At 44.2% G+C, this 22,521-nt stretch overlaps 2 protein-coding genes across 2 annotated transcripts; one reads left to right on the top strand and one right to left on the bottom strand.

Moving 5' to 3' along the window:
- The first annotated feature begins 1,955 nt into the window (after positions 1-1,955).
- Positions 1,956-6,256, top strand: LOC123064439 (putative E3 ubiquitin-protein ligase SINA-like 6). Its single transcript, XM_044487924.1, has 4 exons — positions 1,956-2,093; positions 3,127-3,164; positions 3,852-3,948; positions 5,570-6,256. Exons 1-4 carry the CDS (start codon positions 1,956-1,958, stop codon positions 6,254-6,256), a joined length of 960 nt encoding a protein of 319 aa, XP_044343859.1.
- Positions 6,257-7,023: 767 nt separating this feature from the next.
- On the bottom strand, positions 7,024-10,333 carry LOC123064437 (putative E3 ubiquitin-protein ligase SINA-like 6). The gene is made up of 3 exons (XM_044487923.1): positions 10,063-10,333; positions 7,427-9,153; positions 7,024-7,320 (listed from the first exon to the last, which is right to left on the bottom strand). Exons 1-2 carry the CDS (start codon positions 10,246-10,248, stop codon positions 8,461-8,463), a joined length of 879 nt encoding a protein of 292 aa, XP_044343858.1. The 5' UTR covers positions 10,249-10,333; the 3' UTR covers positions 7,024-7,320; positions 7,427-8,460.
- Between the last annotated feature and the right edge of the window lie 12,188 nt (positions 10,334-22,521).

Genomic DNA, 22,521 nt, shown 5'->3' with positions numbered 1-22,521 from the left:
CGGTACGGTCTTAGATTTTTACATGGATAGCACGAAGAAAAGTATGGTAGGTGCTGGAGCTCCAGAATAGCACCTCCTTTGAGGAAAACAAAGTCCATAGACGTCGTTGCCACTTACATCGACATAGTCAATGCAGGGTTTTCCACAAGGACTTTGAGCACATCCGTACATCAAGAGGGCAGCTGACCACCACCATCATCGAGCCATTCAATGATGAAGCATGACCAACCGTTGCAGCCAACCTCACCTTGCGGAGACCACCTATGGCCAAACATCAGCACTAGCGCTAGATCAACCAATGGCCCACCGAATGCATCGCCACCAGACATAATGCAAGTCGTCGTGCCTGCTGAGAACCATGCTAGAAAAGGAGTAGAGGAGCACTGCCCAAGGCTAGGAACCTCTATGGTCCTGGGTTGCGGCCATACATCGGACATGTCGTCACGCCCCACACGCTCTCACGCACCGTCTGAAGGTGGGGAGATAAAAAACCGGTTGTTGCAGCACCGCCACCACTCACCACTACCTCCACCAGCACACTCCATCACCATAAGCCTTTTCCCCAAGCTAGACCACCAAGGGCCAGATCCGCCCAAATCGAGCCTGGCATGCGAACCATCATCTATAAACCGCGATATGCAAGCTCGCCTTGCCCAAAACCACCAGCGCGGGCCACAGGCAGGACACTGGCACGTGCCCTGGGCGGACGACCGGAGCATATGCACCCCCGAGACTGAGGAGAGCCCCTAGCGTCACCACCTTGCATAGGGCGCAACTCCTCGAGGGACCCAGATATGATCCCGATGCCTGTCATAGAGTGACCTCTGCCGTGCGACACGGTCATCGATGCGCGCCGTTGCCTAGGCCTGCCACCGGAAGGAGAGGCCGTCACCCCGATTCTAAGAGGATGCCAGCAGACCGTGAGAGCCCTACTGCCTCCATCCCTAGGCATGTGTTGCTTCGCTTGCGTCCCTCTGGTGGCGGAGAAGCAGGGGAGGGGTTATCGACGCACTGACCAAACACTTAACATCTATGTCAAGAGCTTCATCGTCAAGACGCACACGTATTTTACTTACAAAGATGAATTCTCTTTTACACACGTATGTCTACATTTCTCAAGGAATTACCACGAGGTATGACTTTTTAAATCAATACTTATTTCGTGGATGGCAAGTAAATGTGAGTCCAATATAGTAATTTGTTTGGTCCTTGAAGATTACATGTCAAGAAAACTGCACTCGCGACTCTCAATGTGGGCTCAAATGAAAGGAGGGTTCCATTTGACGCTAACTTTAGCAAACAGCCAACCTTTCATATAGGCAGCGACCGACTGGCCCCATCAACGATGCACAGGGCGCACCGGTTTTTCTTTTTTCTTTACTAGCTTTATGTTTTTTGGTTTCATTTTTCAAAAAGATATTCCCATAAAAAATAATTTCTAAATAATTTTTATTTTTAAAACTTGAACATTTTAAAAGTTCACCCTTAAAAATTTCATATTTTAAAAATGTTTAAATTTTCTAAATATTTTTTTTAAAACTTGAATAAGATTTGAAATTTGTAAATATATTTTTTTGATGTGGGGGGGGGGGGGGCATAACCATTAAAGAAGAAGAAAACACGAAAAAATAGAGAAAAATTGGACCGAAACCTTCTAAAAGGTTCCCAAAATGGGTAAAACATTTTGAAAGGTTTCCAAAACTGGGATCTCCGTTGCACGTAAACCCAACCTAATGGGCTGACCCATGTGTGGTTCACTCGCTCGCTCGCTCTTTATGCGAAGCAGAGACAACTTGCCGTAGAGAGTGGGGAATAGGGGTTGCCCAAGCAAAATGCATTGGAAAGCCCATGTGAGGAGCCCGCCAAGAAGCCCACTCTCTGGCTCTCCACATATATCTAGCGATAAAATTGAGGCGACAAGCACGAGGTCCACATAATTTCTTCATTGTAGGAACATGAGCACACACGGGATTGAGAGTATGGAGGCGAAGAGGAGGAGGGGGGAGAAGTCCGCCACCAGCGAAGGCGCCGTCCCTCTAGAGGTGCTAGACTGTGCCTTCTGCTTCGATCCCCTCAGGCCTCCTGTCTTTCAGGTCCTCCTCCTCCTTTGCCCTAATTGACCCCATCTAGATCCGCCATTTCATAAGGGATTCGGTTTCCATGTTATTTCTAGGGTTCTATTGTGTCTTGGAAAAAACCCTAGAAGTTCATATAGAGATTATATACATGGAGCTGAAGTAAATCAAATTACATCTTAGGCAGCAAACAATTTTTTTGATGAATGGCATCATATATGACAAATAGAGAAAGAAAATAAAGTGTTATTAACTACCTCACTAAACGCACTCCTCTCATGGTACTTTGTTTCACCAAAACAACCAATCAAATTTGCTAGCAACATCACCAAAAAGGAAAGTTCAGTTTTGTGATTTAAAAAAAATTGTTCAAACTGGCAAGATGAATTTTAAATTATGTGCACTTTCATAGTCATCTTGCATCAGGAATATGGTGTCATATGCATATTGCAACATGTTGACACCACCCTCTAAATATTCTTCTAGTAGTCCTTCAACTAACCTAGTTTTTTTTGGCATTCTCCATCTACATTGCTAGTACATCTGAAGATAAATCAAAGATAACAGTTGATAGGGAATCCCCTCAATCCTTTGTGGGTGGGAAGTATGGGCCAATACAAGCATTGCACTTTACCCCCACATGCCGAGGTCTAATAGTAAACACAATCTAATAAATCTTCAGTTTCATGATTTGTAAAACAAAAAAAAATTAGTTTTCCATATGCCTTTTCAAAGCCAACTTTAAAAATAGTTGAGCTTTGCTTTTTTTACATGACATGTATCCAAAGCTTCACGTAAAATAAGGACCCCTTAAATAATGTCTCTCTCCTTAAAAAAGTTCTCTGAATAAGGGTATGGCATCACTAGCATCCATATTGAACCTACTCATAAGGATCTTCACAAAAAAAACTAACATTTTGGTTTGCCTCTTAGCTTTTAGGCACATGGGTGACCAAACCATAACTCATTGTAGAAAGTTAAGCCCTCCTATATGGAAATCATCAAATAAGGCCTTGAAATCATTGTAATAATTTTCCAAAAGTGTTGATAGAATGTTGAACTGAGTCCATTAGGGATAGGAGATATATTGTGAGCTATTTGAAATGCTGCAATTTTAATTTCCTTCGGTGATAATTCCTTTGTTAATTTAACTCAAGCCTCTATGGGTATAGTAAATGAATTTTCCACCTCAAAGTAAATTGTAGAATGATCAGGATGTCCTAACATACTTTTATAAAAATGTTAATATATTCAACTAATTGTTTAACCTTCAATCACCCATTCATATTGGTTAAGGGATGTAATTATATATATTTGGTGTGCATGAATTAGCTTTAGCATGATAGTACCTAGTGTTACTATCCCCTTCCAAAATTTATTTCTCGTTGGCTCTTTGTAACCACTTCAACTCTTCTTTTTTCATAATCTTGTCTAGTTCAGCTCTAAGTTCCAATATAATTGTTCATGTACTATGGAGTAGTGAGCCCATGGATTTCGCAATGTTTATCAATGTTATCTTGTTTTAATAGATTATCCTTTTTTTTCAGAATTCTATATGAGGCATTCATTTCTTTGTCATCCTTTTAGTATTTTTCCTAAGATTTCTCAGTCTGGCCAACCACTTCTCAGTCTTAGCTCCATTGATATTGCGGTTCATCCAAACTTCATGTACTAACTCACTTAATCCTTCCTTCAGAATTTAAGAGTTTTCAAACCTAAAAATTGGGTCCTTTTTTCCTGCATGTCCCATGTATATATACAAAGGTGCATGATCAGATTTCTCCCTTCTAAGGGTGACAATATGAGGCATTTATCCTCACAAACAGTGTTGCAAGTCATCCTATCCAATTTCTCAAAAATGAGTTCCTGCAAAGTATTGCCCCATGCATAATGTATTCAATTCATCTTAATTTCTCCAAAGCCGGTGTGTTCTAGTATAGTACTAGATACAAAACTCTAGTGTCCAAGAGTTACTGGTTTATTCTTTTTAGAAAAAAGTTTGAATGCTGTTAAAATATCCACCAATCAAATTCAGATTTGTAAAATCATGCAGAACCCTTGAAAGTTTCAGATTTGTAAAATCATGTAGAACCCTTGAAAGTTTAGACAAAAAGCCAACTTTCCTTTCCATTTGGGCTTCCGCTTAAACCAACATTAAAGTCCAAATCAAGTTTGCTTTCTTATCTTGTACTACTATATTTATGTAATAGTCACCATCGTCTTGTGTTCCTATATACATACAATGATTTGTTATTAACACCAAGAAATAGCCCCCTAGATCTAACCCTAGCAGGAGTATGTTGCCAACGAAAACCCCTACCAATACATATATTGTCAACTATGTTCTAGAGAATGGTTGTCTCATTGTTTCTTGCAGACCCACAAGTTCGACAAGTTTTTTTCATAAATAACTCTATTAAGTATCTCTTTTTAACCTCTCCCCCAAACTCTCTCATGTTCTAAGAAGCACCTCTCATTTTTGTTCCTTTATTTATTTTTAAATTTCCTGATGTTTGTAATGAACAAACAGGTTGCACACACCCATTACCACTGGCATGTTTTTTCCTTTTTTATTAGAGAAAACCTGTGTGAGATGATCCCACCAGGCTTCTTCCATATCCGTATGACTATTGTCTCCATCAGAGAATAACTCCTCTAGTTCCACATCTCCGGTTTCAATCTTACTAGGAGTGTGTATCTCAGGGGGGGGGGGAGGAGATTGTTGGTTAGTTTGCTTGTGTCATGAGATCATATCTAACTTCCTCAAGAGATTAATACCATTAATGTTATGATTAACATATCAAAAGAGCAACCCAGATTCACCCCTGCATAGGAGGTCATCTAAGCAAGACTAGGATTACTAGAAGAAACTATATTAGGGATGAATATCTTTCTAGAGTCAGTCCTAGCACCAACCCTATCTTTGGCAAGATATTCAATCATGAGCCCTCCGGAGACTTCAATTTGTCGCACCTCCTTGGATTCTCATCCCCCTATTTGTTAACATTTAGATCTCTTGCGCAAACTTTCCTGATTTTTGAAGTAAATGATACACCCAATTCTTGGCTAGGTTCATAGTCATTTGGTTCTCTTCCTCATTATTTTTCATCTTATTCACCTTGCACTTTATTTTTTTACTACTTTGGTCTATGACCCTAGTGCCTCCATTAACTCTTTCTCATGCGTTATCTTAATAGATTAATTGTTGTAGGAACTCCTGCTGTCTTTTGACTTCTTTTTCCAACCCTTGGCAAGTGGAAACCTCATTCATTTAAATTGTCTAGGAAACTAGGAGTACAAAGAGGTCGAACTCCCACCAAGCCATCGTTCAACCAAAACAAAATTTTCTTTGAACTTTTTTGGCAAACATCCTCCTAACTGCCACGGAGTCTCCTTCGTTTATGTGTATGCAAATGTTTTTAACAAGTGTATCGGTATTATCTTTCTCATAGGCAAGCCCATGATTAATGCTTTTCCTTCATGATATAATGCAGTGTAGGGTCGGGCATGTGATATGTTCCTCTTGCCATCACAAGCTCCGGAAGAAGGACAATTGCCATGTGTGCGCCATTACCGGAGGCTACAACCGCTGCATCGCCTTTGACCACATCCTCGAGTCTACTAAGGTCTCTTGCTCCAACTCCATCTATGGGTGCACCGTCAAGACACACTACTACCACCAAGAGGAACACAAGAAATCATGTCCGCATGCGCCGTGCTTCTGCCCTGAGCCCGGTTGCGGCTTCGCAGGCTCAACCACCCAACTCCAGCGCCATCTCACTGCCGATCACATGTTGCCCGCCACTGCGTTCGCGTATGGATATTCTTTCACCCTTCATATGCAGGAAGGAATGCGTGTACTCCACAGGAAAGAAGAAGGTGGACCCCTTTTCCTAGCAAAGTTCACGTTGGTGCCGCCTTTCGGCAATGCTGTCTCCATCTTGTGCATTGATCCTCATGCTGTGACGGAGAATCATAGGTTCGAGTGTGATGTTGATTTCTACAGCCGCACCATGGGATGGCACCAACATTCAAATTTCCAGATCATAAGCACGAATCTCTCCAACGGGTTCCCAGGGGAGGAGGCCAGCTATACATTTGTTGTACCAGATATTTCTTCCGACCCGCACACCACCACCACCCGCCTCCTCATTCGCCCCCCAAAGATATCATGTCCCTAAGTGACTAGCGTTGGAGAAGTTCGTAGTCGGGGGTCTCTACCGTATATGTGTGGCGGCAGTGATATGTCGTGGTGCAACTTGAGTGTTGTTTACTAGTCATGACTAGTTGGATGTTTTATTTTATCGCCAAAGCTATAATCAAATAAATCTAGAAGTTTGTGATAATTTGGTCATGTGCATGTTCGGAAGAAGGTTTGCTTTTATCATAGCTAGGATCGTTGTTGAACTTTGATGCTTGAAAACTTGCATAGTGGTGGGCTTGTCACTCCAATCGAATGGACATCGGCAGCACACGTGGAGTATGTTTTGAGTTTTTTATTATGGAATGTTTTGCTACATTTTCTTTTAAAAGTGTACGCTCACCCATATACATTAGCTATTGATGGTCAGGTAAGGCGTACAAGTATGATGTGCACCCCTTTGTTGAACCAAGTGCATATCGTACTTGTACTTGTACGCCTTACCTCCTTTGTTAACAGCATCTTGCTCTCCTTTGTTGAACCAAGTGAAGTAAATTTACAAAAGTGTACCCTGCATGTCATAATACAAAGGCAGTGAATTAGAGTTCCACCTGTCGACAATTTCTTCGTTAAATTGTTCTTGTTTATTCCATAACTTCGAATCCAGAGTTCTCGAATTTTCGTGTGACAATACCATCATACCGCTGATGTGTGTATCAAAACACTGTCACAGCAGCAATGTAACATTGATTTGCAGGTTGCAACATTTATGTCATTGTCACTATGACTACAAGTCCCAAGCCCAAAGTTGTACTGTAAAAGAAAAAAAAACATAGTTGTGTAATTCGTTTGTCTGCATTTACTGATATACTCCCTCTGTAAAGAACTATAGTGATCTAAATGCTCTTATATTTGTTTACGGAGGAAGTAGGATATCATAAGGGAGTGTAGCAGAGTAGACACAGTTCAGCAATCGATGGCCTTTTAACTGAAGAAATCAGAGGACATACAACATGGTCAAGGTGATTAATGGCTCTTTGTTGAGCAAAACACTTGATTCTTCACCATAACCTTCCTCAAAAGCAGCCAGCAGTTTAACCAACCCTGCAGTACAACAGAAGAGGAGAGAGGTGATTTAATTCAACCATCACAACAACAAAATATTTTACATGCCAATGTACTATCAGTCTAACACCAATGCATAACTTACTTTCAGAAAACACTGTAGCATTCCGAGCTTACTGAAATTTGAAAATCATGTGCATAAGATGATTGCACTCAGATAAGCCTGCGCACACAAAACAACTTTGGAATTAAATACTTTTGGCGTTCAAATCACAAAACTGCTTACTTAACCAAACAAGATCTAATATATTTTCTATTTTCCACATGAACATTTTATTAGGGATAAACCTCCCATTGACTGTTGAGGCTGACCTTGAAGCTAACATAGAGATCACCTACATGACAACCATCTGGATTTCCTTGGCCAGCACTGACACGACGATGTTTTGAACATCTGGTCATGTAGAACAAGAGCATGTGGGTAGAGACAATAAAGATGTGTGTTGCTGCAGCCGTCCATCATGGTGGAATGGAAATATTAGAGGCAAAGCAACACGGCTGCATCTCAATAGTCTTATCCATAAAAAGCAGAACCAGGTAATAACTCCAAAAATCAAGAGCCAAGAAGGCAAGTTCTCAACATGGCATGCAACTAATTTACATGTAACACAAGTGCATGTTTAGTAGTACTTGCTAATCAAAATCTTAGTACCAGAGCTTGAACAAGAGAGTAACATGTGTAGAGCTGCTGAAAAGAGGTCACCCAACATCTTACATGTCATATTGAAAACTGGTATAAATTGTTCGAACCGAGTCTAACCAACAGCAAGCTATCAAAAGGCAGGTAGGCACCCAATCAGTTAATGGAGTCTGCTAATAATCCAAAAAGGCACAAGGAATTTCTCCATGGAGCATACACTACATATATGCTTTCAGCTAGCCAAAATGACATCAATGTTGGGATGGAAGCATTAGGTAAATGCGTACATGGATACCTGAACAATAACTCTGTAAACATGTTTTGATCACTTCAAGTACTCGCAGCCTGTGCATCGGTTGAGGTACACAGCCATCACGGGTCAACTAGCTACAACATACGGAAGTTCAATTTGTTCCATCTCCTTCCCACGCTTACTCTTGACACAACACACTGTCTTCGCACAAACAAGGATCAACTAGCTACCGCAAACGGATCGACATCCCACGCTTATGCTTGTCACGCACTACATCTCTGATATGGGCAGTGATGCTGCGGGTGCTAGAAGCAAACAGTAAGGAGCCATCATACTCTGTCAGCTGTAACCCATCGGAGAGGGTGGTGCTCCTGACCAGGAAATCAGAGGATTTCTGCTGACCGATGGCGGGGCCACTGCAACGAAGACAGCACCTGAACCTATGCTCAGCAGTGGCATGAGGACCGACGCACAGGACGGAGGCGACGTTGCCGAAAGGCGGCGCCGGGGTGAATTTCACCAGGAACAGGGGCGCGTGGCCTTGGGCATGGAGAACCCACGTCCCTTCTTTGACAGGCAGAGTGAACTTGGCGTCGTACTTAACCTCCTTGGATTTCCACTTGTGATCGCCGGTGAGATGAGCCAGGAGCTTGACGGTTGTGCCGGCAAAGCTGCAGGCGGGTCCTGGGCAGAAACATGGCGCGTGCGGGCACAAATTGCGATGATCTTTAGCCTTGTAGTAGAGTGTCTTCACAGTGCACCCGTACACGGCATTGGAGCAGGAAACACAGAATGACTCAAGAATTTTGTCGAGCGCGATGCATCGATTGTAGCCGCCGGTGGCCGTGCACATGTGGCAGCTGTCCTTGTTCAGTAGGCTGCCATGGCAGGACGAGCAGATTACATGCCCAACTGTGCACTGTGTACCAAGAAGGAAAATGCACTATGGTTAGATGCCTGCTTGTGAAAATGATGGTTATGCTGCAAACATAGATATTCAGTTTCAGTTCAGAAGGTTGCAGGGAAACAACAATGAGAAACCGTGCAAACCTGATTGATCAATTTGTTCTTGCTGAAAAGTAATGATGGTGTGGCATGGAAATGATTTATGCAGGTGGCTGCGGCGTCCTCATACCCGGCAGGCGTCCTGGTTGAGGAGTGCGCCGGACTGGTAGGTGCCCCATACCCGGCAGGCGTCCTGGTTGGGACCTCAGGTCTTAAATGTTTAGGTTTGGCTGCGACGTCTGTTTGGTATTAGGCCCAGACTATCGGCGCCCCTTCATCAATTGGATAGGAGTAGCGACAGTTGTTGCTTAGAAGGTGGCTTTAGTCTTACTGTTGTATGACTTTGTAAGGTCTAGTGAAAATAATTAATAAAGTGGCCGTATGTATCGCCCGGATGCAGAGGCCGGGGGTCCTCCTCCTTTTCTAAAAAAAAAAAAAAAACTAGAGCCGAAGAGCAGTACACTTGAGTGCAATCAATCCTCTTGCAATGTAATGAGGTTGTCATTGGATAGTTGAGGATTCAGCTGGTTAATGTTTCAATCAAGGATTCAGCTTTCGGTTTGCTGGTGCCTCATACAGTAATTTCGACAGCACACAAATTTGACCTCGAGGGGAGGGTAGGGTGAGCTTATTTGGTACTCTATGATTTCTGCCCAAACTTACGGTTTTATTTTACAGGCAGGGCATGGCATTCAGGCATTGGCAACCCAATCTCCAAACACAGTGGTAGACCGAATAGGGCAAATGGTGCTATCCAACAAATCAGTCTACCAATCTCGTTCGAACAAGGGAAGCAAAAGAGGGGATAAACAAGGAGATGTACCTGGAGGACCGGAGGGCGGAGGGGATCCATGCAGATGGTGCAGTCAAGAAGATCCAGATCGATGCTGCCATTGCTGGCCGCAGATCTGTTCGTCTTCTCAAGCCGCCGCGGTTCCCCTTCCCTCGCCCTCTCGCCGTCGCCGCTCTCGGTTCTCCTCCTCCATCGCTCTCTGCGCTTCCAACTCATCCACCGCTATCCATATCCTCCGCCGTTTCAGCATGGCTCTCTGCTCTGCCTGCTAGCCGTTCTGGTCTGGTGATGCGATGCGGTTGATGTGATGAGACGGACAGTGCTGCAGAGGAGGCTAGTAGTAAAAGAAGGGTTCAGCAGCGAACCACTCCATCCGTTTCATTTTTCGTTTTCTCTTCTTTTTTCCATTCCATTTTTGTTTTCCTTTTTATTTTGCAATGTGCAAACTTTTTTAATTTCTCTTTTAACATCAATGAACTTTTCTAAAATTTGTGAACATTTTTTCAAAATTGGTGAACTTTTTTCAAATTCATTCAGTATCGATGAACTTTTATCATAATCGACGATCCTTTCTTTAAATGAATGAAAGTTTTCAAAGTCGATGAACTTTGTTTTAGAAAATCGGTAAAAAAAATTCAAATCCTTGAACTTTGTTTTCAAAATCCATGATTTTTTTCTATTCACGTTATTTTTTTTAATTTGCGAACATTTTGCAGATCCACGAACATTTTTTTAGATCCATGAACTTTTCCAAATAGATGAACCACTTGTTGAAAGTCAACAGTTAATGGTCAACTTGTCGACCAAGTTAATCATGAAGGTTTGTTTGGTTGAACCACAAAGAAGCGATTGGGCGTATGCTCCCCACAAGCGACAACTGATTGCTCGCGTAGTTCGGCCGGCCCCATGAAAGGAGCCATGCGAGTGCCGCTAACTAGCACAGCAAGCGCTAACTATGAGCTCCGGCTTTATATGGAGTAGCATCACACAAACCAGAGCACACACCTTTTCATCCTTGGCTTGGCCCATTTATTTATTTTTCATTCTTTAACCCTCAAAAAATAGGTGCATGAAGCAGGATTCAAACTATGGACCTCTTGGATTACTTCCACCAGCTATAACTTCGAACTGTGAACTCTTTCTCGAATTTGTGAACCTTTTCGATTTCTCAAACCATTTTTGCAACTTTTTTCGCCTCTGGCGTGAGGGAACCTAGTGCTTTCCTTTTCCTTCGGTTCCTCAGTTTCCTACAAAATCGACCGATTTGGATTCAGTTATTTCAAGTAAAAACCGACTTTTACCGTACCAACAACAAAAACCAAAAATTCAGTATTTTTGATTTTGCTATCGGTTCGTCGTTCGGTTTTTATGCCCATCTCTACCAGAATATGTTCCTTTTCTTAAATATGGTTTACAATTTTAAAACATGGTCGCATTTTGACATTTTTTGTTCACAAATTGGAGGAATGTTTGCCTTTAAATTTTTTTATAATTGTTTTAAAAAGTATGTGGTTTGCCTGTCGAGCAGGTGGGCGTTCCATAGATTTGTAGAATGATCAAGGTGGAGCTTCTGACCTTAACAATAATTTATCCCTCAGATCGTATTTCTTGAAGGGCCGCGGTGGATCTAGTCTGCCTCGGCGCCAGGATACTTTGGTAAGATTTTTGTACCCGCCTGCTTGCCTATCTCGGCCCTAAGGAGGACGGTCGGGCTTCTTGGCTAGCACGCTGTCTTCGGCCTCCTTGTCTAGCTTTGGAAGCATGTTCCTTCGAGGGCAGAACTGATTAGCCCCGGCCTATCCAAGCTTGCTGTCATCAAATTCCTGCTCGGCCCTGAGGGGACAAAATTACTGTTATGACCTATAAGGCTAACAAAATCCCGATTCGACCTAGCTTTGAATTTTTTTTCGTTTCTGACCTTTTTAGGTGACGCCAACATCCCTGGCGTCTGGGTTGCGAAGCAGACGCCAGGATACCTGGCGTCTGGCCCCTGGCCCGCACTGCCCGCCTGCACGTTGACCAGCTGACGTGGCAAAGGGGCCAGACGCCAGGGACCCTGGCGTCTGGCCCTGGTAAGTGGATAACCCACGGGAGAGTGTGTGGGACCCACCTCACACACTTTCCCCAATCCACAACCCAAGCTTGAAGAACACTTGGAGCTCTCATACTCTCTCCTACCCCTCAAGCTCCCCCTCAAATCCTCTCCAAAAGGTGCATCCCTTAGGTGGATCTTTCTATCACTTTGCTGCTCTTGGTAATCTCCCCCAAATCATCCAATTATTTTTTGTTAAATCTTGTTATTTTGGTTGCATTTTATACATGTTGGTGGAACCCTAGTTCATGTTTTCTCCCCCTTATGTTAGTGTGAATGGCTTGGTTAACTTTGATGATATAGTGCTATGCATGGTGTGTAGTAGGAATATATGTTTGTTGAGTAGAAAGATTGGGGGTTACGGTCAGTTAGTGATTAGGGTTAACTTTGCTTAGTGTGGGTTAATTAGTGATACTTTTTGTGGACATGACCAATAATTTAGTGTTGATATGATTTGGATATAATAAGATGTATTTGGATAAACACCAATTCTCATTGAAGTCTTAAATGCATTCATGTTATTTTTAGATGGAGAGACTTGTTAATGTTCATTACATTAACAAGGAGGCATTCTTGAGTAACAATGCCGACACGGGTGAGGAACCATTGGTTTTTGATACAAGCCCTAGCTATGAGGATGTTGTTGCAAAAGTGAGACAAGTTTTGAAGTGGATGGACATCAACGTTGATGTTAAGTTAATAGGAAGGTATGATGTTGGAGTTGGAGCCAAATCTCGCTTGAAAAGTATGCCTATCACCTCGGATTTGCATTGGGATGTATACAAGGAAAAGTATCCCAATCGGAAGACAAGTCACTTGAATTGTTTGCCACCAAGGTTGAATCTCCTCGGTTTACCTTTGATTTGAACCGGCATGTCTCTTCCCCAATGGATGACATGAGCGAGAGGACAATGGTGCCACTTGCTGAGCATAGGGTTGTGGTTGATGCCCCCAATGTTTATCCCCCACCACATCCCCGTGTACCATCTATTAAAGCAAATGAGGTTGAGTTGTATGCCCCCAATGCTTCTAGCCAACCACCAACTAGCCAAGCAAATGAAGTTGAGGTGATTGCTAGTGACGGAGTAATTCAAGAGGATGAAGATGCTTATGATGACGACGAAGAGCAAGAGGAAGGGTTTCATGGTAATGATGTTGGTGACTTGGATGCGTACATAGCGCAAAAGGACATGGATCGTGACTTGCCTTTTAGGCGTCAATATGCGTATGACTCGGATGACGAGGGTCCAGTTGAACAGTTGGACGAGGATGGATTCACAAAGGAGGAGAACCAAATCCACTTTGAGCTGACGGGCTTACAAAAAAGAACTCACTTGTTTAAAGATCTCAGCCTTGCCCATAAAGCTGTTGTTGACGGTGGAATGAGAATGACGGCGATTGAGCCAACACCATGCCCGGATCCAGGAGAACCAAGGGTGGAGAATGAGGACGAGAATGCTTATTTGAAGAAAGGAGTGAAGTTTCTGAGCTTGCCTATGCTGAAGTTTTGGTTGGCTGACTATGCCATTCGAAACCATAGGCCATTTTATGTTGAGCACTCCGACATGAAGTTGCGTTACACCGTGGTGTGTGAGCAAGAAGGATGCCCATGGAAGGTTCGTGCAAGAAAGCTTAAAGAAACCGAAGAATGGGTGTTAAAAAGTTGTGTTGCCACTCATAGATGCAAACCTCCATCTAAACGACTTAGAAAGACACACCGTCAACTCACATCTGAGTATCTCGGATACAAATGGATGAAAGACATAGGCTTTGATCCCACTGTGAAAGTGAGGTTTCTCATGCGGACGGTGAAAAAACAATTTGGTTATGAAGTCAAGTATGGGAAGGCATGGAAGGCAAAGGCAAATGCTATTAGGATGTTGTATGGTGGTTACGAAGAAGCATACAACCAGCTCCCAAGGTTGTTGGCCGCCATTGCACATAGGAACCCGGGCATGTTTCATGTGGTCGAGGATCACGAGGGAGTGTTCCACCGTGCCTTCTGGAGTTATGGACAATGTGTGGAGGCGTTTCAGCATTGTCGTCCGGTCTTGTCTATAGATGGCACGTTCTTGACCGGTAGATACAAGGGCACACTAATGGTAGCAATGGCGCACTCATCAAACGACAATGTGTTGCCGTGTGCATTTGCTTTGGTGCCTTCCGAGCACCAAGACAACTGGGAGTGGTTCATGGGTCATGTTAGGCATAACGTGATTGGGGCTAGGGAGGTATGCATCATATCGGACCGGCATCATGGCATACTCAAGGCAATGGACATTGTTATTCCAGGATTTCCAAAGCTTCACCACAGATGGTGCATGAGGCATTTCGTGGCCAACTTTTACCGGGCATGTAAGAGCAAGGAGCTCAGCAAAGACCTTACCCATGTATGTGTGGCCTTCACCACCCAAGGTTTCGATGCTCGGTACAACAAACTCTTTGCAGCGGTGAACGAAGGGGGAAAAGACTTCTTAACTAGGAATTTAAGCGAGAAGCACAAGTGGGCACGCGCTCATGACGATGGTGGTTGGCGATATGGCGACATGACGAGCAATCTGGTAGAATGTTTCAACAATGTGTTGAAGGGTGCTCGTGCATTGCCGGTGACTGCAATAGTGGAGTACACCTTCTTCAAGCTTAATGAGTACTTTCAGAGGCATTCTGAAGAGACTGCAAAATGGATAGGTGAAAAAAAGGATTATCCGGAAAAGGTTGATGAATGGTTGCAGTTACAAGCAAGCAAGTCTTCACGGCAACAAGTTATCATATTCGATAGAATTGAAATGATCTATCAAATTGATGAGCCAGGTGGCACAACACGAGACGGTAGACAATATGGTGGTGCTGCATTTGAGGTGAAACTGAAGACTCGGTGGTGCCAGTGCGAGAGGCCTAGTAAGTATCATTGGCCATGCTCGCATTTGATAATGGTGGCGAAGGCGAGAAACATACATGTTTGTGATGGAAAAACCGCGCGGATGCAAGAGTTCCATCTGGAAGCTACTAGGTTGACATGGGCGCCAAGATTTCGCCCTTTCTTGGACCAATCACAGTGGCCTGAGTACCATGGCCCTCATATTAGGCCAGACCCTCTTCTGAAGGTGGAGACGAAGGGTAGAAGGAGAACTAAGAGGTTCAGGGGTGATATGGATGACCTGGCTGGATACACTGGCATGAAACAATTTGGTAGCGGTCATTTCATGGAGGCTCCTGACACTATCAACTGTGGGGTTGCGGTGAAGGGGGACACAATGAGCGGACATGCAAGAATAAGAAAACCAAAAAAAGAAAAACAAGTCGTGGAGGCGGCACCGATGGTGAACGAGGTGGAAGAGGTGACGGTGGTGGTGGTCGAGGAAGCACAAGTGTCAGAGGTGGTAGTGGTGGTCGTAGAGGGAGCACAAGTGCTAGAGGTGCTAGTGTTCGTAGAGGGAGTACAAGTGCTAGAGGTGGTGGTCGAGCTAGCACAAGTGCTAGAGGTGGTGGTCGAGCAAGCACAAGTGCTAGTGGTGGTGGTCGAGCTAGCACAAGTGCTAGAGGTGGTGGTCGAGCTACCACAAATGCTAGAGGTGGTGGTCGAGCAGGCACAAGTGCTAGAGGTGGTGGTGGTCGGAGAGGAAGCACAAGTGCTAGAGGTGGTGGTGGTCGTAGAGGAATGGTTGATAATGGATCGGCCTTCGGTTATTTTCCTAATCCAGATGGTTGATCTAATAATAATGGTATATTATTTGTTCATACAATTCCTAGCATTTATTCATTTACTGTATTTACGCATTTACTCTCTTTATGTCTTGTGCTAACAATTGTTCTTTTTGTAGGCATGGCTTCATCCGGTTCCAGGACGAGGCCGGCGTGCGCGGACCAAGAGGACATGCCAAAGACGTGGATGGAGGCCAGTTTGGACAAGGAGAAGGAGAAGGATGTGCCCACACCATCATGTTGGTGTGCTGATGTTTGCAAGCTGAAGGTGTCCACTGACCGCAACAAGTCATGGACAGAAGGTAGAAGGTTTTTCGTGTGTCCCAACTATGCACATGATCATCGAAGGCCAACTAACGCATATGACATACCACCCGTATGTTAGGTGTACATACAAAAAACATCAACAAGTTGTCACTCATATGTCTAACAAAAACATGGTTTATATGTAGTCCCCTCCTCCACTTTGCAAGTACTTCACTTGGATAGATCACGAGGTACCAAAAGATGTCCAAGAGGACCAACATCGAGATTGGTTACGGTGGCAGCGCCTATTCGAGGAGTCCTATGCACGGGGATTGGAGCGGGAGCGTCGTGAGAAGGAGGCTCGTGAGCGCAAGAAGCGTGAGGAAGAGAGGGCACGCAAAGAGAAGGAGGCTCGTCAAGAAGAGAGGGCAAGAAAACTTGCAAGGGCTCGCGATGCACGAGAGGAGGACGAGGCACGTGCCAAGAAGGGAAAGTGGCCCCATACTACTCAGTAGACAAATGGAAAGGCACCGGCGTCGATGATGAACTGTCGAGACTTTGTTTAATGTATCAACTTGTTATTCGAGACCTTGTGTGGTCATGAACTACTTATGCCATTCGAGACATCGTGTATGATGAACTTGTAATTCGAGACTATTTGAGAATGTGCAAACTATGTTCGTCATTCGAGACTAGTTAGTATGCTTTGTTCATATTTTTGGTTGAGACTAGCATGCTTTGTTCATATTTAACAGTGTGTGTTACAAGTTGCTAAGCAAAAAGACAGAAGTGTGTGCAAAAACACCAGGTCCACACCCATACGCCAAGGTCCATGGCGTCTGGTTCATTTTGCTCACGCAGAAGACCAGACACATGCCTGGTGTGTCTGATGGACACCCAGACGCCAAGGTTCATGGCGTCTGCCTCCCACACCCAGACGCCAGGGACCCTGGCGTCTGGCTCATTTTGCTCGCGCAGGAGACCAGACATCCCGTCTGATGTGTCTGATCGACACCCAGACGCCAAGGTTCATGGCGTCTGCCTGCCACACCCAGACGCCAGGGACCCTGGCGTCTGGATCATTTTGCTCGCGCAGGAGACCAGACACCCTGTCTGATGTGTCTGATGGACATCCAGACGCCAAGGTCCGTGGCGTCTGGTATCCAGAGAGCATTTTTACAGTTATCTGTCTGATGGATAAGATTTGAGTGGATAAGATTTTTTGGACCCACCTCTAGCCCTATCATCCATTCATCTCCTCCTCTACCCCTCTCATTTCATTCATATCCACCCACTCTCACCTCTAGCCCTGCCAACGTCTCTCCCTCATCTAGCACCCTAACCCCCCTCAAATCTCTCACGAATTGGGCCGGTTTCACCGTTGGATCTTCAGGATTTCGAAACTAGAAGGTAAATCAACTCCACCCCTATTTTTTGGTTGGTTTAATGTATTATAGTTTTGTGAAAACCCTAGTTTGTTTTCCTCGTGGTTTAATGTAAGATAGGTTAGCTACTAAGAGATTTGTGTGTTGTAGATGGCTAAGCAGTGGGTGCTTAGCCCTGTTGTTCATGTCCAAGGCTTGTCTCCATGTGTTGTGCAAGTTAGTGAAGTGGACCTCACTTTCGATTGGTTGAAGACTAAATTCATGTTGAAGCAAGGGTTGAAGGAAGAGGATTTTGTGTACTACGTCAGCAGGAGGCAGTCAGATGGCCCCGGGGAAAGAAAATTGGTTGACATAACTGATGATGACAAGATTCAAGAAATGCTGGAAGAATGGGAATGGAAAAGGGTTGTTGACTTGCATTGCTACAGGAAACCGAGTTATATGTGATGTTCGTGTCGTTTCGACCATCGTGGTCATGAACTACTTATGTCATTTGAGACATTGTATGTGATGAACTTCTCATTCGAGACTATTTGTGTAATTTGAACTATGTTTGTAATTTGCTATGTTATTCGAGACATTGTATCGTAGACCATCATGGTCATGAACTATGTTTGTCATTTGCTATTATGTGAACACTAATATTTGTCATTCGATACTATGGGTGTTTGCTAGAACAAAATATATATGTCATTTGATACTATGCTGTGACAAAATATGAACAAAATGAAAAAACTACTACACCAGGGCCAGCCGCCAAGTACCATGGCGTCTGCTCCCCTGACTTAGACCAGACGCCAAGGACCATGGTGTCTGCCCCCATGACTTTAGACCAGACGCCAATGACCCTGGCATCTGGGTCCATGTACATAATATTTGACATACTATTTGACACATGAAGACAGCACATATATAATAATATGACAGGTTCATAGAACACAGAAGATAGCACATTTCACAGAATTTTCACCACGACAAATTCTTGCATACAAACGACAACAAGTCCACAGATTTTTCATCACGACAAATTCATGCATACATAAGACATCAAGTGCATACATAAGACATCAAATTCAAGACAACCTAAGAAGTTTTTACCACGACAACAAGAAGCTCACTTCCTCCTTCCTCTCTTCACCATGGTTGCAAGTGTAGGCTCCTCCTCTTCGCTAGTCTCCTCCTCCTCCTCTTCGTTGTATGCCTCCTCCTCCGCCTCAGTGTTGGCCTTATATCTTTGCATTCCTATTGGGATAAGCTCATGAGGATACTCCGTACTATGGAATTGTGTGTTCCATGTCTTCTTTCTACCTTTCTTACCTGGTGTCTTAGCTATGTCTTTGCCTTTCCTAGATGGTTGTGGAGCATTGCCTTGTGTTGGTTGTGTAACCTATGATGGTTGTGGAGCATCAACATCATACTCATGATCCTCTTCATGTGTTGCATCATACTCATGCTCCTCATGATGTGTTGGCTCCTCTTGATGTGATGGCTCCTCTTCATGGAACTCCTCCTCCATGTCCTCATCGTTCTGTAGATAACGCCGTCTATTAGCTGTGGCGGTGCGGCTACCAGGTGCATACACGTCACTGGACTGAGCACCATGGCAAGAAAGCATTGCTGCCATCTTATGAAACCGCTTCTTGAACTTCTGCAATAAGACAAAATATGCTATGATATGAGATGCACATAAATAATCTGCGAAAAGAAACTTTTATAATATATTGATCACACCTCCATCGTGCTCCTAAGAGTCCTCTCAGATAATGCACCACCAGGTGGATGACTCAGTGCAACATTGGCATCGTTGACGCACAGAAGCAACTCTCTGCCCTGCAATTCATGAACACACCAAACTTATGTATTTGAAAGAAGACAACATGATGCAAGTATGTTAGAATAGGTCAAACAGACTACCATTTCATCATGCATCGGTGCATAGTCAACGTGAGCCCCTCTGGTGTCTCTCACAGCCGTGTTGAAGGTTTGATAACCTTGTGCAGTCTCCGGGTCTTCAGACACCAACTCCGACCACTCCTCATGAGTCCAACCAGGCTTCAGCTTTAACCGGTAACGATCCGCATACCACACTTGATACTTCTGATATGCTGACTGATTGTGAGGTCTATTCTTTGATTGCACTAACGTGTCTCTTTGATTCCAAATTTTTATCCATGCACGGTGTTTGTTTGTCCAATCCGATATATCCTGATTGTTCCTTCGATCGAACCTACAAATGATGCACGGGACAAAGCATTAGCAAACATTGACTTATTCAATGCTCTACTACATACTCAAGGCATGCTTGCTTACCGATGCAGAGATAGCATTTCCTCCTTGCTCTCCTCAATTGGAATACCTTGTCTTCTTCCAAATTGTCTTGCCACACGGTCTACAAAGTGCCACTCGACTGCGAAGAAGCATATCATTGGGCACCTCGCCCGCCAAAGATGGCTATCACGCGTGCACATCTCATTAAGATCAAAGTCACGATCTTCCACATAAGGCAACCAATATACCTGCAAAACAAAGAGATACATTGTTAGCTACATAAGTTTCATTCTTGACTAAATTTTATCTCATCGAACTTCTCAAAACCTGCTCAGCAGTCAAGGTGTCCAGCTCGTTCATATAGCACTTGTATCGCACATGCGAGCTTCCTGTGTAGACTGTCACTTGTTCCCAATAGTAAGCAAGCGTAGGGCGCCGATATGGATCATCATCATGCAACCCGTCATGATTACCCCGTGGGTTTGCCATGAGGGGGTTCTTGAAATCGGGCCGTCCAACCGGGATCCGCTCCCACATCCACACGGATAGACTCCAAACAAACCCAGACAATGAGGATGTATCTCCCTTCCTCCGACACGCCAAGTCAAGCTGCAATCAAACAAACATGTTAGATATGGAGGCGCATGACAAATGCAAGATAAATGGTTGCAAATATCTCTTACCTGACGATACAAATATGCTAGTGCGGCCGAACCCCAGCTATACTGGGTATCCCAGTTATTGAGTAGCTCCAAGAACATCCAGAGGGCTGAGTTCCCGGTTGCATCTGAGAAGACTACCTTGGTTAGTACATACCAAAGATAGGCCCGCGCGTACTGCTGCACAACCACGTCATTGGCACCCTGAGGGCACGGATTGGTGTCTCCTCTGACTAGTTTTAGCCAAGAATGCCTCACTCTCGCGGTATCGGCCTTGCCTTCTTGAGGGTCGTCGGGCTGAACACCAATTAAAATGCCTGTCCGTTCTCGCCAATTAACGACGCTGACACGACCGGTAACAGCTTGTCCGTCGATAGGAAGGCCGCTTATCATAGCCATGTCCTCTAGGGTCATCGTCAGCTCCCCACATGGAAGGTGGAACGAGTGAGTCTCCGGCCTCCAACGATCCACAAGTGCGGTCAACGCCGCGTGGTTCACCGGCGGAGCGCGTCGCTTAAACTGCAACACGAATGGGAGAAGACCCAATCTCCGAATATAAGGCTCGTACCGCGGGTCGTAAGTAAAGCCATCAGCGGAATGACCCCTCATGCGCATAGCAACTACAAGCTGCAAATAAAGTGATGTTTTGATCAATACAAGAACACAAATGAGAAATAAAGAAATTTGACAAGTCTTGCTTCTTACCTTTCCATTCTCAATGGCACGAGCACGATGCTCCTTATCCCACTCATCGATTAATCCGGTATACCAAGGTCCATCATCATCCGCCATCCTACAAAACAAATCACAAACATCTATGAATACATGAACAATATAAAACAATACAATTTTCTTCTCCAAGTTATGCCATATGAACAAACCATTCTTCTCAAACATAACCACATCATTTTCTTCTTCTTCATATGCACACATAATTCTTCTCAAACATACCAACATCATCTCAATCAAATAAATTTGTCAAATCATATGGTGTCACATATGCAAATACATATCATCTAGAGTACCAAATTTCACCATATCTTTTGCAAATATAGTATGCCAACAATAGGATTATCTACACATACACACATCATCTATCAAACCAAATTATCAAACAAGTCTATTTTACATACAAAAATCATGTATTCATCACTCCTCTTAGTTAAAAAAAACCTATGGACAACATATACACAAAACGGAATTGATTTTGCCTACATGTTCAACTACACATCATCTACTGCCTACCAAATCATCTATCAACTACAAACAATTTCCTAAAACAAAGAAACCATCTACTCATCTAACATCACCTAGTGTTGAATAATGCATCCAACAAGAAAGGGGAAAACAAAAACATATTGGAGGGAATGGGGGAGAATACCTCAAAGAAGCTTGGGGGGTCAGATCTGCGAGTTTGAGTGGTTAATGGAGTAGATCAAGGGGAGTGGTGGTGGGAGGGAGAGAAGGGGCGACGAACAGCCCTCTGTTCTTGAACCAACGCCAGAGAAGTTGAGATGGGGATGGGTGGGCGCCCCGCGCCGTTATCCACTTACCAGGGCCAGACGCCAGGGTCCCTGGCGTCTGGCCCCTTTGCCACGTCAGTAGGTCAACGGGCAGGCGGACAGTGCGGGCCAGGGGCCAGACGCCAGGATCCGTGGCGTCTGCTTCGCAACCCAGACGCCAGGGATGTTGGCGTCTCCTAAAAAGGTCAAAAACGATTTTTTTTCAAAGCGAGGTCGAATCGGGATTTTGTTAGACTTATAGGTCATAACAGTAATTTTGTCCGCCCTGAGGAGCTTGACCCATGTGTCATTAAGTTCATCCTCTTCAGATTTAAGTCACTGGGACTTTTGCTTGATGCTTTTGTCCGTGCTGGCCAATCGTCTATGGAATATTTTGAGCCGAGGTACCTCAAGGCATTCCTCGAAGACATCATATTCATTGGGCCCGAGGCTTCTATGTTCCTCAGACTCCGACATGCAGTTGATGTCCTCGGGGTCGTCTTCATCCCCATTAATCACATCGTCGCTGTTGTTGTCGTGAGCGGCTATGTCATTGCCAGCGCTCTAGCTATCGGCGTCGGTCGTCCTAAGCAACGTCGTTGTAGGGAGTGTCTTGAATTGATCAGACAAAGTCA

This window comes from Triticum aestivum, chromosome 3B, assembly GCF_018294505.1.
Source record: "Triticum aestivum cultivar Chinese Spring chromosome 3B, IWGSC CS RefSeq v2.1, whole genome shotgun sequence".
In the NCBI taxonomy this organism is placed as follows: Eukaryota; Viridiplantae; Streptophyta; class Magnoliopsida; order Poales; family Poaceae; genus Triticum; species Triticum aestivum.
This window is presented reverse-complemented; position numbering and strand designations above follow the sequence as displayed.